The sequence below is a fragment of the Exophiala spinifera genome (assembly GCF_000836115.1).
Source record: "Exophiala spinifera strain CBS 89968 unplaced genomic scaffold supercont1.7, whole genome shotgun sequence".
Lineage (NCBI taxonomy): Eukaryota > Fungi > Ascomycota > Eurotiomycetes > Chaetothyriales > Herpotrichiellaceae > Exophiala > Exophiala spinifera.
Window position 1 is genome coordinate 1055773 of NW_015622519.1, and position 14438 is coordinate 1070210.

Sequence of the window (14438 nt, forward strand, 5' to 3'; positions counted from 1 at the left end):
ATTGAGTTACGCGCCATCGACGATGAGTTTCGGATTTTCTCTTGGTGATTTTATTGCGCTTGCAAAGTTGGTAGAAGCGACGAGGAAACGATTCAAAGGGGCGCCCGCTGAATATGCGGCGCTAGCTGATGAGTGCGGAATCTCTCCTCAGCCTTCAGACTCTCTGCTAACTCACCAAGAACACGCACTCTTCAGATCGTGGTCAATGACCTGAAAGTCCAGATTGAAGATGATGAGCTTGCAGATTCGGTCAAGGCGAACTTACAGAGTGCCGCAGCCAGCTGCGATTCCGTGTTGGCTGATTTGAATGCTGTCATTGACTCTCACACCGAGCTCGCTTCCATCAACTCAACACCCACAAAACCACACAGTCCCTTGTGGAAGCGTCTCAAATGGGACCCTGCCGAGGCGTCCAAGCTCAGATCACGACTAGTTTCGGCAGTGCAGCTTCTGAAAGCCGTGCTCGATAGGTGAGATGGTAATGGAAAGATCTCCGCCGGTTCACTTGTTGACCATCCCTAGTACGCAGCTCAACAACATAGCGCAAGGGGTGCAAACACTCGCAATCGCATCAGATGCTACCGAAGCTCGGCACATTGCCGACTGGCTTGCACCTTCAACCTACTCTGAATGGCAGAGTGACTATTTCACTAAAGTGCAGCCTGGTACCGGACAATGGATTCTGAGCAATGTTTCGTACCTCGACTGGAGGGACGGAAACCTGGCAAATCTATTCTTTGAGGGGCACCCCGGCGTTGGAAAGACTTTCCTCACGTCTGTGATTATAAATGATTTGCAGTCTTCCACCTCGCAAAGCGATACGGCTGTGGCATTTTTCTACAGCAGCTTCAGGAGGCGCGAAAAGCAATCATCCATTGATATCGTTAGCAGCATCATGAGGCAACTATTCCTGTACCGGCCTGGGAGATCTGATGCTGTCAAGGATCTTTTCAACAAGCACCAAGGACCGGAAAAGCGCCCAAGCTGGGATGATCTGGAACGTACCTTGGAAAGCGTGCTGCAAGGATTTTGCACCGTCTTCTTTGTGGTTGACGCACTAGATGAGTGTGAGAACGCGCATGAGGAAGGACGAAAACCATGGGGGCTTGTGTTCGGTCTCTTGTTTCGCTTGCAAGAAACTCTAAAGTCCCAGGTCAAAATTCGCATCCTAGCAACCTTTCGGCCGTTTGTGCTGATTGATGGGGTCCCCGAGAACCACAAACGCCATCGCATTGAGGCCAGTGACCATGATCTGGAAACATTCTGCCGAGCAATCGTCCCCAGTATCAGATGCATTGCTAAAAAGCCAGAACTACAGTTGAAGGTCATACAAGAGGTCCGTGAGAGCGCTCAAGGAATGTACGTATATCGAATGTGTCTCTGCGTGCTAATACTGAACAATTGCAGGTTTCTGCTTGCCAAATTGCACTGTGACACCCTGTCCGCGAAGACGAAGCCAAAAGACATATTGAGAGCACTGAGTGGATTCAGAGAAGGTGGTGATCCTCTCCCTAGAGCATACGAAGACAGTCTACGGCGGATACAGAGCCAACCAGAAGAACATCGAGATCTTGCACGGAAGGTCTTGACATGTGTTACTTTTAGTTTCGAGCCTTTGACTATGGATCAGGTTCGTCATGCTGTTGCGGTCGATGAAGAGACTCAGGATATCGACCCGGAATATGATCTTGACGATCCCGACCTCGTCATCTCGGTGTGTGCCGGCCTTGTGACGCTTGATTCACAAAGCCAGAATCTCAGAATGGTCCATTATACAACACAGTCCTTTCTCGAGTCTTTGGGCGACGGATTTCTTTCGAATCCGCACACCTTCTTGGCCTCTCGTTGCTTGAGCTACCTGCAGCTCAGCCCATTTTCGTCAGGTCATTTTTTATATGATGGTTTTCCACGCAAGCCGAGTGGGAGGCGATGGAGGGCACATCCGTTTTATCCCTATTCCGCAAGATTTTGGGTTAGACATTGGGAGTATGGAGGATTTGATCGATCATTGGAACAAACAGCATTCTCGTTCCTGGACAACTTTGGCTTCGTCGGCAGCGCATGGGAAGCATGGGAAGCATGGGGAGCAAACTTTCGTCCTGTGAGAGAGCTTCATTATCATGGGTTGTCTTCACTTCACCTGCTGGCAGCAATGGGTGCCAATGTAGTAGTGAAGACCTATCTTGACCGTGGTTTCCCATCCACACCAATGCAGAATGGTGACCTACTCTGCGAAGCATGCAAACGTTGCACATCATCACACATTGCTTTCCTCGAAACGAGACAGTGTCCCTGGCAAGAGGCAATCACAAGCCTGAAAGACGGATGGAGAAGGACTGCCATAGTATTTGCTTTCAAACCCGCCTCGGAAGCTCACCGATCAACAATGAGAACGCTCCACCATGCCAATGGAGTCCCCGCGTTTGAAAAGGATAGTACTGGCTTCAGTGTTCTAGAGCGCGCACTGTGGCATGGAATGGATTCACTTGCGCTCGAACTTCTTCAGAACCCTGGGGTTCTGCCATCTGTAGACAAGATCGACGTGGATCGTGTGAGTTACTTTGGCGGAGACGCTCTGACTCATGCCGTCATATGGGGGAGTCTGGAAATCGTGAAGTTACTGACGTACAAATTTGGCGCCAACGTGGACGTCTCGGATGGGAAAACGGGCTGGACACTTGTTATGCAGGCTGCATCACATCAACGCATGGAAATGGTGACCTTCCTTGCCCCCTTGGTTTCTGACATTAACAAGCGTGAGAATCATGGGAACACTGTGTTTCATTTTCTACTGCGATTGTTTCCATTTCAGGACCCCTCAAGTCAAATCTTGCAGGAGCTGAGGGCTTGCCTCTCATGCTTGGTCGACTGTGGCGCGGATATGCGGCTGAAAGACGAAGATGGCCTTTCGGCTTACGACATGGTATGCAGATTGGAGGCGGAGGCAGAAGCCATGCATTGGAAAGCAGAGCTGTTGGATACGGTAAGGCGGTTGAAGGAGATCGCGTTGCCTTCGCTCTCGCCTGAAGAGATACTTCAACCCACTCCTGGAACATTGTGAGTAACATGGAGGACAAAGTTGTCTCGTATAGAGGAGCAGGTGGTTCTTTTGCTTTGCCATGCATACTGGACAACTACCTGAATTTCAGAAGACCAGGCGACTCGGTCCTGAGCCAGGTACCCAAGAAAGGTTGGTCCAGCAAGTAGGTATATTTGAGTAGTTCCCACCTGAGATACCATTCCCGGGGAATTCGTTGCCTGGGGTTTTTATAAGCGCATTTCTGGCGAAGGGACACTCAGCAATCTTCATGCAGGACGAATGAGGGATATGGACACTCAAATCGGATCTCGTAATACCTGCCACCGCCTGGCGCCCCCTTGTCCATTTCATGGCGATTTGGCTCGGAATGAGGCGGCTTCAAAGTGCCTTGTTTTGCGGTAAAAGAGCGCGGAAGACGTCAAGGGCGCCAGAGATGGAGATACTGGGGTGTGTCTGACTAAATTTATAGGTCGCATGTTCGTTACCAATTACTGCAGCCCGCGTCACATCCGGACGTCTGACAATCGAATTTCAATAACCAGAGCGCTGAGCGCAAATTCCAAGAGCCGCAATCATCATCCTGGCCATCCACTTTTTCAAATATGCCACGAAGCACAATTTGAAATAGCAAATGAGCCCATCTATTACTCAAGCTCATTTGCTCTCGCGCTTCGCACGGCTCGCCAGCTCTGAGCCACAAGACTAGGAATTTCAGCGGACTAGTTTGGTCAGAGAGCCTACTATTCGTCCACGACGACGATGGGAGCGTATTCGTTCGCAGTTGATGTTCGATTTGGATCGCTGACAATTCGCGAGCCCGACTTGCCGACATACCAGGTAGGTAGCCAGGCCTTGCGGAGAGCTCGACAAAAGGTCATTATTCCTATAAAACGGACAGGTAAGAATGGTGCTTCCCAATGCTCATCGCTCCGTCGCCTCAACCTGATTTCCTTTTCTTGTCATAACATCAATTATGCCTCCATGTTGGCGCTCTGCCATCTTGACTGTCCTAGCACTGTCGGGCGTCATCACGGCTGCAAATATCACGTCAAGCACGACCTGTGGTGGAAAGTGTCAATCACTCAGCACGACCGCTTCATCATGGGAGTCGGACCAGCACGCCGACCCAGACTATTCGTTCTACACCATCCCTTCCAACTTTTCAGCAAAGCTCGCACCAGGTAGCTTGCTTCATGTGGAAGACGCAACCAACCTATCAGTATACAGTGTCCCAAGCGGTCTTTCCATGTCCCGAATCATCTACACCACCACCGACCAGAATGGAACGATACTGCCCGCTTCAGCATACGTCCTTTGGCCGTACACACCGCTGGCCGCTCCTGGTGTCAACAACACCCAGTACCCCTTGGTCGCCTGGGCTCACGGTACCTCTGGTGTTCTGAAGGCATGTGCACCCAGCAACTACCGTAACCTGCAGTATCATTTCATGGTCCCTTTCCTTCTTGCATTACAAGGCATGGCTGTTGTAGCCCCTGACTATGCCGGACTTGGTTTCGACTCGTTACCCTCTGGTAAAGCTATCGGACACCCTTGGCTAAATGGGCCTGCACAGGCTATGAACATGGCAGATGCGATCACTGCCGTCCGGAAAGCGTTCCCCACCGAGCTTCCGCCTACGGGCCCTTTTGTCGCCATGGGACATTCCCAGGGAGGAGGAGCTGCATGGTCATTTGCTGAGCGCTTGGTCAAGAAGCCAATTCCTGGATACAAGGGTACCGTGGCTTTCGCTCCTCCCACACGTACATTCGACCTACTGGCACAAGCGTTGTTGAACAGCACCCAGACTTGGGCACAGACTCTTCTGAGTCAGCAGCCTGCCCTCGTCCACGCCGTCACGGCTGTATTTCCTTCTTACAACGACTCGGGCATGACATCGCTGGCATACGACCGATTTCATAACGTGCTGGAACCACTTCAGGGTTGCCTACCTACATACAGCCAGGTCTTTGCAGATGTGCCACTAGACCAACTCACCCGCCCGGGCTGGAACAACAATAGCTCTGTGGAGAGGTATGCGCAGTTGTCTGAGACTGGACGCAAGCAGTTCAAGGGCCCCCTTCTGATTCTTCAGGGTGAAGATGATGTGGTCGTGCCTTTGTTTACGGTCGAGTCAGCAGTGAACGACACTTGTGAAATGCTCTCGCAACAGAAATGGGGCGAGTCCCTGGAACTGGTCACGTATTCTGCCATGAATCATTTCCCCGTCATGCAGGCCAGTGAGATGAAATGGTTGACATGGGTGAAGGATCGATTTGCTGGCAAGCAGATTGCGTCGACTGGGTGTGTGAGGAACTCGGTCAAGGGTCTCAAGACTGATTCCACCTATGAATCCCTTGGTCCTAATTTCCTGGAACTGTGGGCAAGTCCGAATGAGGCGTGGAAACTTGCCTTGTGAGAGACGCCGTATCAGAGGCTTGTAAGATATTGTGGATCGTTTACTCGTAGGCGAAGTAGTGGTGATGTTTTGCGCACATGGACCCTCTATCGAGATCTACCGAGCTGAGATGTATCCGACCACTGACACTTCATCGGCGGGGAGTTGATGGTTCGGGCGCCTCCAGGGTTCCACTGCCCTCGTGCTTCGCCGTGGAGAAAAACGTGCCTGTCGCTCGCTCATCGATCAACTCATCAGTCAAGTTTCCTTTTCATTGCCATCGGGAGAAAGTCCGATAAATACTCCGTATTGCAACTCTTTTTAACCTATTAGGATAAATAATACTCGAACTCAATCCGAGTCGCCCTTCTACCACCAACAAAGTCTCTCGAGGACAAGTACCAAGAATCTCCCTGACCCATCCGTTGAAGCATCCGTACTGCGTTCCAGGGAGTTGATCCAATCGTGTATACTTGCAGAGCACGCCCAGCCGAACACTCTCACACACCATACCCTGCCCTTAGACACATCTTCAGCATTCGGACCTCGAGTCAGCAACGCATTCATGGCTCTTGGACACAGCAGGTAGCGAGCATCTGGGGACATCACCGTCTTATTCAGCCCACTTTGATCGACTGAAGATCCCAAAAATGGCCACCTCACAGACCATGACGATATCGTCCATGCACGACACCCCAGAACCACCATCAGACCCCGAAACCTTTGAACTCAGCTTCAAATCTCCAGGACGGTCACTACGGGAAATATCTCGTCGAGTCGTCAACGGCACATCGTCGTCTCGTGCACAAGAATCCACGTCTGACGAAGAAGACAATATTCGCACTGATGCCGATCCGCCTCCGTCCGCACAGGCCGTGACTCAGCGATGGAACAGACCTCGAGGGAACATCCCACGTCTGGGATTCGCGTTCTGGTCATTCATCATTGCAGGCATGAATGATGGTGCTGTCGGTGTAAGTGTTACGATTTTCCATAGCCCTCCAACCTCATCCTCATCCTCACACTGTCCGTTCCCTTGCTACGGCCCGAACGAATCACTGAAAGTCCGCACTGGCTAACACTTGCTTCCTGACCAGGCTTTGATTCCATATGTACGTTTTCGGTTTTTGATCTCCCAGCTGCTCCCACGTCTGGACTCACTGTGGCGACGGGATAACGGCGAAGCAATCTCTCATCTCTAACCTCCACATCAACAGCTCGAATCATACTACTCCCTGAGCTACACCATCGTCTCCCTCATCTTCTTGACCCCGTTCGCAGGCTACTCCCTCGCCGCCTTCACCAATGCCAGCATCCACAGCAAACTCGGCCAGCGCGGCATCGCAGTCATGGCTCCGATATGCCACATCGCCACCTACGCCATCCTCGCCGCACACCCTCCGTTCCCCGTTCTCGTGGTGGCCAACGCCATCTCCGGGTTCGGGAATGGCCTGACCGACGCTTGTTTCTGCGCGTGGATCGGCGTCATGGACAACGCCAACGCCGTCCAGGGCTGCCTGCACAGCTTTTATTCGGTCGGGGCTCTTCTCGCTCCCTTGATCGCTACGAGCATGGTCGTCAAGGCTGGTATGCCGTGGTGGAATTTCTATTATGTCATGGTACGTCCATTGACGGACAGATTGGCCCTCTTGATACTTCTCACACACACACACACACACACACACACACACACACACAGCCTGCCCTTTCTGCTCTCTTCGGCCCATTGGACCACTACCACTGCCCCTTGTACGTACTTTCGTACTGACTGGTGACCTCCTTCTCCAGGTCGGGGCATCTGTTCTCGAACTGTTAGGTCTTTCCACCACCTTCTGGCGCAAAACCGGAGAATTGTACCGACGCGAACACCCTCGCGAAACAGACTCGCCGGCAGGAGCATCAGGCGGTGGTGGTCGGACACGCGAAGCCCTCAAATCGAAAATCACATGGCTCTGCGCCGCTTTCTTTTTCATCTACATGGGTATAGAAGGTATGTAAACCGTCGGCGCTCCCTGCCACCGTGGACGGATCCCGCTGCTATTCGGGGTCCTCTCTCGGTCTCTCTCGTCCCCTTCGCATCAGTCCTCTCTTCGTCTTTGTCTTCCCTCGTCCCTAGTCGCGCCGTCCACTCTTCTCAAACGTCTTTTAACTGATGTGCTGCCGTCAAGTCGGACTGGGAGGCTGGATCGTCACATTCATGCTCCGGGTCCGCTCCGCCTCGCCGTCGGCGTCAGGGTACTCGGGCTCGGGGTTCTGGGCGGGGCAGGCACTAGGCCGGGCGAGCCTGGGGTTCGTGACGGAACGGTTCGGCGAACGCACCTGCGTCATGGTCTACCTCGCGCTCTGCTTCGTGCTGGAGCTCATCTTCTGGCTCGTGCCGCAGTTCATCGTGTCCGCCGTGGCCGTGGCGTTCCTGGGGTTCTTCCTCGGGCCCATGTTCCCCGGCGGCGTCATGATGGCCGCCAAGCTGCTCCCGAAACACATCCACGTCAGCAGCATCGGCTTCGCCATGGCCATGGGCGGCACCGGCGGAACCGTGTTCCCATTCGCCATAGGCGCCATCGCCGCCAGCAAGGGCGTCAAGGTCCTCCAGCCCGTCATACTCAGTTTGATCGTTGTCCTGATGGGGATTTGGCTCAGTTTCCCAAAGGTCAAGAAGAGGGAGTGAAAAACAAAAAAACAAAAAAAACAAAAACGAAGAGTGACATTTGGACGACGAAACAAAAGAGGGGGGGGGGGAGGGGGGGTTTAGAGAATTGACTTTGACGAGTGACGAGATAAGAGGGTGAGGTGCTTTGCTGGAAGCAAGCAGGGCAGGGCGTTGCTTTGCACGGCACATATGCACGCACACGAACGGGACGGATGAACGAACGAACGAACGCACAACGTTTTAAATTGGCATGGAACACTCCCACTCACTCGTACATACATTCACGTCGAGCGAATGCAATCTTGACGCGAACCAGAACAGGTTCTCAGGAGCGAGAACCGGAACGAGAACCAGGAGCGAGGACGAGATACGACATACGTTATATTTTAAGTACTCGGTGCCAGTACCAGCATCAGCACTCAGGTAACGCAGTTATGTACATACCTTTCCCATTGGATGTACAGCGCGGATACACTGTCTGATGGACACGCCCTTACCTTTGAAGTATTTTTGATATCAAGCCAACGTGAGGTATCTCCTGGGTACACAGGTACTCGTGTAATCATCACCTCTCCATCCATGTTCATTCACCAAGACGGAAGAAGACGTCCATGACCGTCGGCTGACGGTGGCATCAATCATATGGCTTTGGGGAAAGTCAAAATGCAACCGTCATGAATCAAAGGCAAGTAAAAATAGGTAGTACCTATGTACCTCGGGCATCTAGGAAGTTTTTCTTCATCAACTACTTGCAGTACCTAGTAGTAGTTGCTGATACAATTCCTCTTCTTCTGTCTTTTATTAGAGTACCGTGTTTTGCCACCGCATATGCTCATTTTCTTTCTTCATCTCTCATCAAGAAATTCATCACAACAAAAAACTTTGAACTCAGTTCGATAACTGAGTTAACCCTGTGACAACATTGAGTTTGCCTGCCTCTCCTTTACTAGGTTGTTGTCAATCGACTGGTTGGCGTTAACCACTTCTTGAAACCGTGACTGTCCTTCAAGAACGTTGTCTTTTGGTGGGCAAGCCATTCTCGGTGCCTGTGCCAACCCCAGAACCGACACCTCGACTGTTGCTGCCGCGAGTAGCAGGTCCATCATCCCCAGCAGACTTGGGAGTCGTGACTGTACTGCTCGGCATACTCTCAACACGCCCACCGCCATCCTGCTCGTAATCACTGCTGGTCTCATACTTGACTGGTTCGTACTGATGGCCTCCTTCCGCATCTGCAGCGCCATCGAACCCAAGGTTGTATTTGCCGCCCCCAATGTCGCTAGGTCCAGCTGGGTCGTTCAGGTCACCAAAGAGCACATCATCATCCTTGTAATCAAAGTTGAGGCTGTCATTGTGTCCAGTCGGATCGAGCCCTGTGTTTCCAAAGTCATAGTTCCCATTGCTCTCACTGCCACCATAGTCGCCGAAGTATTCAACTTGGTGAAGGAAATCGTCAATGTCTAGTGGCGGTGGAGGTAGATTTTGGCCGTCACCGATGCCAGGAATGGAGCCGGTAGGGCTGAGCGGTTGTAACAGATTGGTCAAGTTCTGCACGCTCTTATCTTGCTCGGCTTGGAGTTTGGCGAGATGATCAAGATCGGCACCCGTGCTTGCCAGACGACGACGAAAATTGGCTGGGCCTGGTGGTGGAGTTGAGTTGATCAGCGCATTGTCGCTGCCCGATGGCTGCTGGGCTGAATCATTGATCATCTTCAACATGTCTGCACGCTGGGAGTTGCTCAACCGTCCTGCCCCTGTAGATGCCTCGAGGTCATTGAGAACGTTGGAAAAGTCCTGCGCGGGAGTAGTCGGGCTACCTGAAGTATTGCGGGCATTGGCATTCTGGATCATCGACATCATGTCACGTTGAGGAACATTTGGGCCTTGATTGGCTGGTTGAGGTGGTATCGCAGTATCGGGGCTGTTGACACCTGGATCAAAGACCTCCTCAACGTTAGGGGCCAAGCTGGTCGGTTGAGTGGCGCGAACGCCCTGCGTTCTTTGAGGATAGGGGCTACTGGCAGCGCTTGCCCGAGGGGATATGGTGTTTGCCCGACCATTCGTCAAGAGGAGAGGCTGTCTCTTAAACGGCTTTCCTAATCCCGGACTGCTGTTGTCGAAGTTGATGTTGTTGATGGGGAAATCGCCTACGTCCACAACATTCGCTTGACTCTCAGGCATGGCGTTGTTACCGAAAAGTGCCGCCATGTTTGGAAGACCATCATGGCCACCTTGGAGGCTACGGTTGTACACAGTGGCAAGAAAAGTAAGGATGGCGTTGATTGAATTCTCGTGTCGATTATGCTGGTCTTGGAATGTCGCTGCCTGACCGTACAACTGTTCGTGCTCGCGCTTGATCTGCTGCATCATGCGACCGATCTGAGCTTGCTGATGCCTAATCGCTGCCAGTTCGCGTTGCACACTCTTGAATTGTTCTTGGGTTAGGGCAGTCTGGGTGTTTCCGAGGGTGAGTTGACCGGGATGCGGCCGGGCACGAGTGTCGGCAATAGGTACTCCCTCGTCAGCGTACTCTTCCGCTTCCTCTTCATTGGCATCGTTGTCCGTTTTCTTTCTCTTCGAAGATGGTCCAGAAGCGTTCTTAGGCTTTTGGATCAACCACAACAGGTCGGGATGGCCACGACGGAAGTAAGGATTGGAATATTCACTTGGACTCTTGTTCTTTCTTTCACTCGCCCGCATCGAGTTATCGGAAAGACCGACTTTCTTGTGGAAACCGTACATATTCAGCTGACGAACGAACGAGGCATAATTGTTGTGCTTGAACAACTCAGGAATGAGAGTCTTCGCGAATTCATCCTCGTCGAGGACAATAAACGAGTTACCATCATCTGACCAGCGGATGAGATCAGTGTTTCTGCCATCTTCGAGAAAGCTGTATAGAGTCAGCACTGTCGCGAGATATCACTTGTAGTGGGAGACTCACCTATTCAATTTCTGGACAAAGGGAGGAATCTGTTTTCTCTTCGCTTGAGCCTCTCTCTTCGCAACTTGTGCCCGAGCCTCGAGTACGGCTATGTCGTCCGCCCATTCAGCGTCTTGACCATGAGGCGTATTTGCGTTGTCCATCCAAGCGCTCGCGTCTTGATCGATCCGAGGGTGAGCAGGCGCTGCGAGTTGAGTCATCGGTCTTCGAGTAAGTTGAGTAGAGGTTTGCGGCTGAGGGGCGGCTTGAGGAAAGGTGTTCGCATTCATAGCATAATTGCTGTCGTTGTAAGGTACAGCCGGTTGACCAGTCTGACCCCACTGGAAGAACTCATCATTTGAGAGATCATGTCCTCCGATGCCTTCGGTGTATGCGGGTGTAGGATTCTGCATCTGAGGAGGAAATGGATCCGCGCCAGGCGCAGGACGCTTCCTCGAAAAACCCTGGGAAGCCATCCAGGCGATAACGATAGGTAGTCACAACGAGACTCGAGATATGTTCCTGAGACGGAGATTTGTAATTTTGAGATTCAACAATTGTTGTTTTAATTTTGCAGGAGACTTTGTGCAAATGCCAGCCAAGCCAAAGCGAAGACCCCGGCCAATGAAGCGCAAGGCGACGACTAAGCGGATGGATGTCTGCAACACGCAAGGCCGAATTGAGATCTGATGTATACGTGGGTGGAAGGAGAGAGTCTGAGAAAGGCGGGAGGAGGAACGGTCGGGTGCGTGACGGATATCAGACTGTGCGAAGTCTTCGCAGGAGATGAGACAAAGGTTATAGGATAAAGGAGCCGTCAGTGTTCAGGTCATGTAGGCGACGTATAGTGAGAAGTCTGGTAGAGGGAAAGAATATGCAAATTTTGGTATTTGGTAGAAGCTGCGACTCAGGCTGGGGATTGTTGTATTGTTAGTCTCTGAGGAGCCTATGACATCGGGTCCCCAGTTCCGGTCATTCGACTACTTAATAAGGCACTAAGTTAACTAGAATGAAGAACCTTACAAAATAATCCCACCGACTGCCAAAGTCAACGTTGCTCCACCGTTGTTGCAAGGTGCCTCCGCCAGAGCCGTCGGAACAATGACCCGGCTTAGTCTGCAGTGCTTCAAGCAGCGGAGACGGAGTGCGAGGACGGAATCATGCTTCGCAGTACGGTCGAGACATGTGAAAAGGCGCAGTTGTAGTCAATCTTTTTGCAATTGCCATTGCACTATCTCTGTATCAACGCTTTGACTGACCGATCAGAATGCGGAAGCGAGAGACCGCACTCTCCCAATGTTGCGGATGCTTCTCCGCGAACGTCTTCACCTTGTCTATTGCCTCCCAGTCTTCCCGCATGTGGCTCACGCTCGTGGTCCCGTTGAGAATCGTAATATTCCCCAGCCCGAGCACCAGACAGTACAGTGCCGACTGAGTGCTAATACCCACCTGACTGGCAAGGGAACCGACCTCTGCTGACCATACAAGATCCGGATTGGCACTCAGAGTCCAAAAACTCTCGTAGATGATGTTTTTCTCTTGACAGAATTTGCGTACGCCGATATCGAATTTGGTAGATGGATAAAAGCGATTCTGCACCACACTTGGTTTGATGGATGACCGCTCATACAAGTCCATCAGCGTGAAAAGGTTGCAGTTGGAGATACCCAAGTTGCGGATCTCATTAGGCACATATTGCTCGAGGGTGCGCCATACCTCCAAAGTCTCGTCGAACGTCTTCATGGGAGAATGCAGAACAAGGGTGTCAATGTAAGGGCCTCTCACATCGCCTTCCTTGACCACATTGGCAAAATTGAAGTTCTGTAGGGAGCTTATGATGGAAGCATTCACCTGGTCCGTAAGGGGAGTGTTCTTGTCGTAAGGCATGTTGTCGGGATCTTGTCCGTGTATACTTGTGAACTTGGTCTGTAAGTAGATGTCTGATCGCCTGACCTTTGCCTCATTGATAGCTTTGGCAATTCCTGCCGCGACAAGCTCTTCCCTGTAATGCTTTGGTTGGGCAGCTGTGTCAACAGCCGTAAAGCCATTGCAAAGAGCCTTGTAGACAAGATCTGTGGTGGCCTCTTTTTTCCAGGCCGTTCCATAAATGAAGGCAGGGACCAATTGCTTGCTGGAGATATGCGGTGCATGTAGCACCAGCTTCTCGAAAATTGCTGAACTTGTCATGTTTGCTTCGTGTGGCTGGTGATACACAGCAGACGGTTTCACTCAAGCAGCATCACCGAGCCACCGCTGACTAGGCATTCGCCTTTGTACGCGTACGAGGACAGTCCCTGGCTCTGGGATTGACGATTGCCGACATGCGTAATCACAGACTCTAGGCTGAAGGCTGAAGAGCCACAAAAAAATACCAATTGACGTCTGGTGTCTACTCCGGACGAGGCACCTTGCTTGATGAGCGAGCACTCGATTGGCAACCGCAAATTGAAAGCTAAGAATTAATGGATCGTGTGTCCACTTTGTGACTTCGACATCCCACGGACGACAGGGATCACGAAATAGGGGCCCGGCGCGCGTTGATGGTCTGGCTTGCTGCAGAATATCCTGAAGATGATGGGCTGATAAGATCCGGCTTGTGCTTCATGCATCGCCATTAAAAGGATACGTGTCTCAATGCGATGGAAATCAGTTGCAGGTGTCACGATTGAGTGTGGCGTGCCGCAGCCGCTTGTGACACTGCCTAGTGAGCATCGCCACGAGGAAGTCCAGCCGGCAGATACTTGTACCTGGGATCCTGGAGTTCCCAAGGTCAACGAGGTCTGCTGACCTCTAGCCTCTAAGGCTTTGAGTTGAACCATTCAATGAGTTCCTAGGGGCGGTGGTGGCTTTTGAGTCGCAAGCTTTTGGCTGGGACAAAATCCGCGCCTCGCGGAGTACGGAGTACTGTGGCTTTCTTTTCTGGTCTGCTTTGATAAGTCGACCGCCAGCGTACGTAACTTTTCAGTACAAACCAAGGGAGCAGCCGACGAAGTATGAACCTAAATTGCTATCGAAGGTACCGAGCACTCCGTATGGAGCACGGGTATGATGTATCTGATGCCTTTAGAAGTACAGTGAATACTCCGAACGCTGGAGCTCGCAACAAAAATAGAACTGTTAAGGGTCCCTCCTTGAGAACTCGGCGCCGACGCGATTGCCACCACAATCTCGTTTTCAGTGATCACGGCTCTAGAGCGTCTCGGTTTGGTAGATGAGAACCTGTGGCGGGTTCAGTCAGATTGTACTAAACGCAGACTTTCGGAGTAGTTCGTGGTGAGAACAACAGATGACTCCACGCGACCGGGCATGCAGGTATTGATTTTCCATACTCCTATCGCTAAACAGTTGGAATGTAAGTCATCACCGGGGAGTCAAGACTCGGGATCACGAGCGAGAGTGATGATATGCCTGGTGCTAACAGCTTAGGGCA

General features: G+C 51.8%; 5 protein-coding genes across 5 annotated transcripts; 3 read left to right on the top strand and 2 right to left on the bottom strand.

Annotated features, from left to right (window-relative positions):
* Positions 1 to 22: 22 nt before the first annotated feature.
* Positions 23 to 3061, top strand: PV08_09366 (uncharacterized protein; the record flags this gene model as incomplete). The annotated part of the gene is made up of 4 exons (XM_016383685.1): positions 23 to 132; positions 180 to 470; positions 523 to 1359; positions 1408 to 3061. 4 exons carry the CDS (start codon positions 23 to 25, stop codon positions 3059 to 3061), a joined length of 2892 nt encoding a protein of 963 aa, XP_016232308.1.
* Positions 3062 to 4013: 952 nt separating this feature from the next.
* Positions 4014 to 5456, top strand: PV08_09367 (uncharacterized protein; the record flags this gene model as incomplete). The annotated part of the gene is made up of 1 exon (XM_016383686.1): positions 4014 to 5456. The coding sequence occupies one exon, from the start codon at positions 4014 to 4016 to the stop codon at positions 5454 to 5456; it is 1443 nt and encodes a 480-aa protein (XP_016232309.1).
* A 629-nt stretch (positions 5457 to 6085) lies between these two features.
* PV08_09368 (uncharacterized protein) lies at positions 6086 to 8103 on the top strand (the record flags this gene model as incomplete). Its single annotated transcript, XM_016383687.1, has 5 exons — positions 6086 to 6409; positions 6533 to 6547; positions 6653 to 7054; positions 7224 to 7425; positions 7604 to 8103. 5 exons carry the CDS (start codon positions 6086 to 6088, stop codon positions 8101 to 8103), a joined length of 1443 nt encoding a protein of 480 aa, XP_016232310.1.
* A 987-nt stretch (positions 8104 to 9090) lies between these two features.
* On the bottom strand, positions 9091 to 11484 carry PV08_09369 (uncharacterized protein; the record flags this gene model as incomplete). The annotated part of the gene is made up of 2 exons (XM_016383688.1): positions 9091 to 10978; positions 11030 to 11484. 2 exons carry the CDS (start codon positions 11482 to 11484, stop codon positions 9091 to 9093), a joined length of 2343 nt encoding a protein of 780 aa, XP_016232311.1.
* A 766-nt stretch (positions 11485 to 12250) lies between these two features.
* Positions 12251 to 13195, bottom strand: PV08_09370 (uncharacterized protein; the record flags this gene model as incomplete). Its single annotated transcript, XM_016383689.1, has 1 exon — positions 12251 to 13195. The coding sequence occupies one exon, from the start codon at positions 13193 to 13195 to the stop codon at positions 12251 to 12253; it is 945 nt and encodes a 314-aa protein (XP_016232312.1).
* Between the last annotated feature and the right edge of the window lie 1243 nt (positions 13196 to 14438).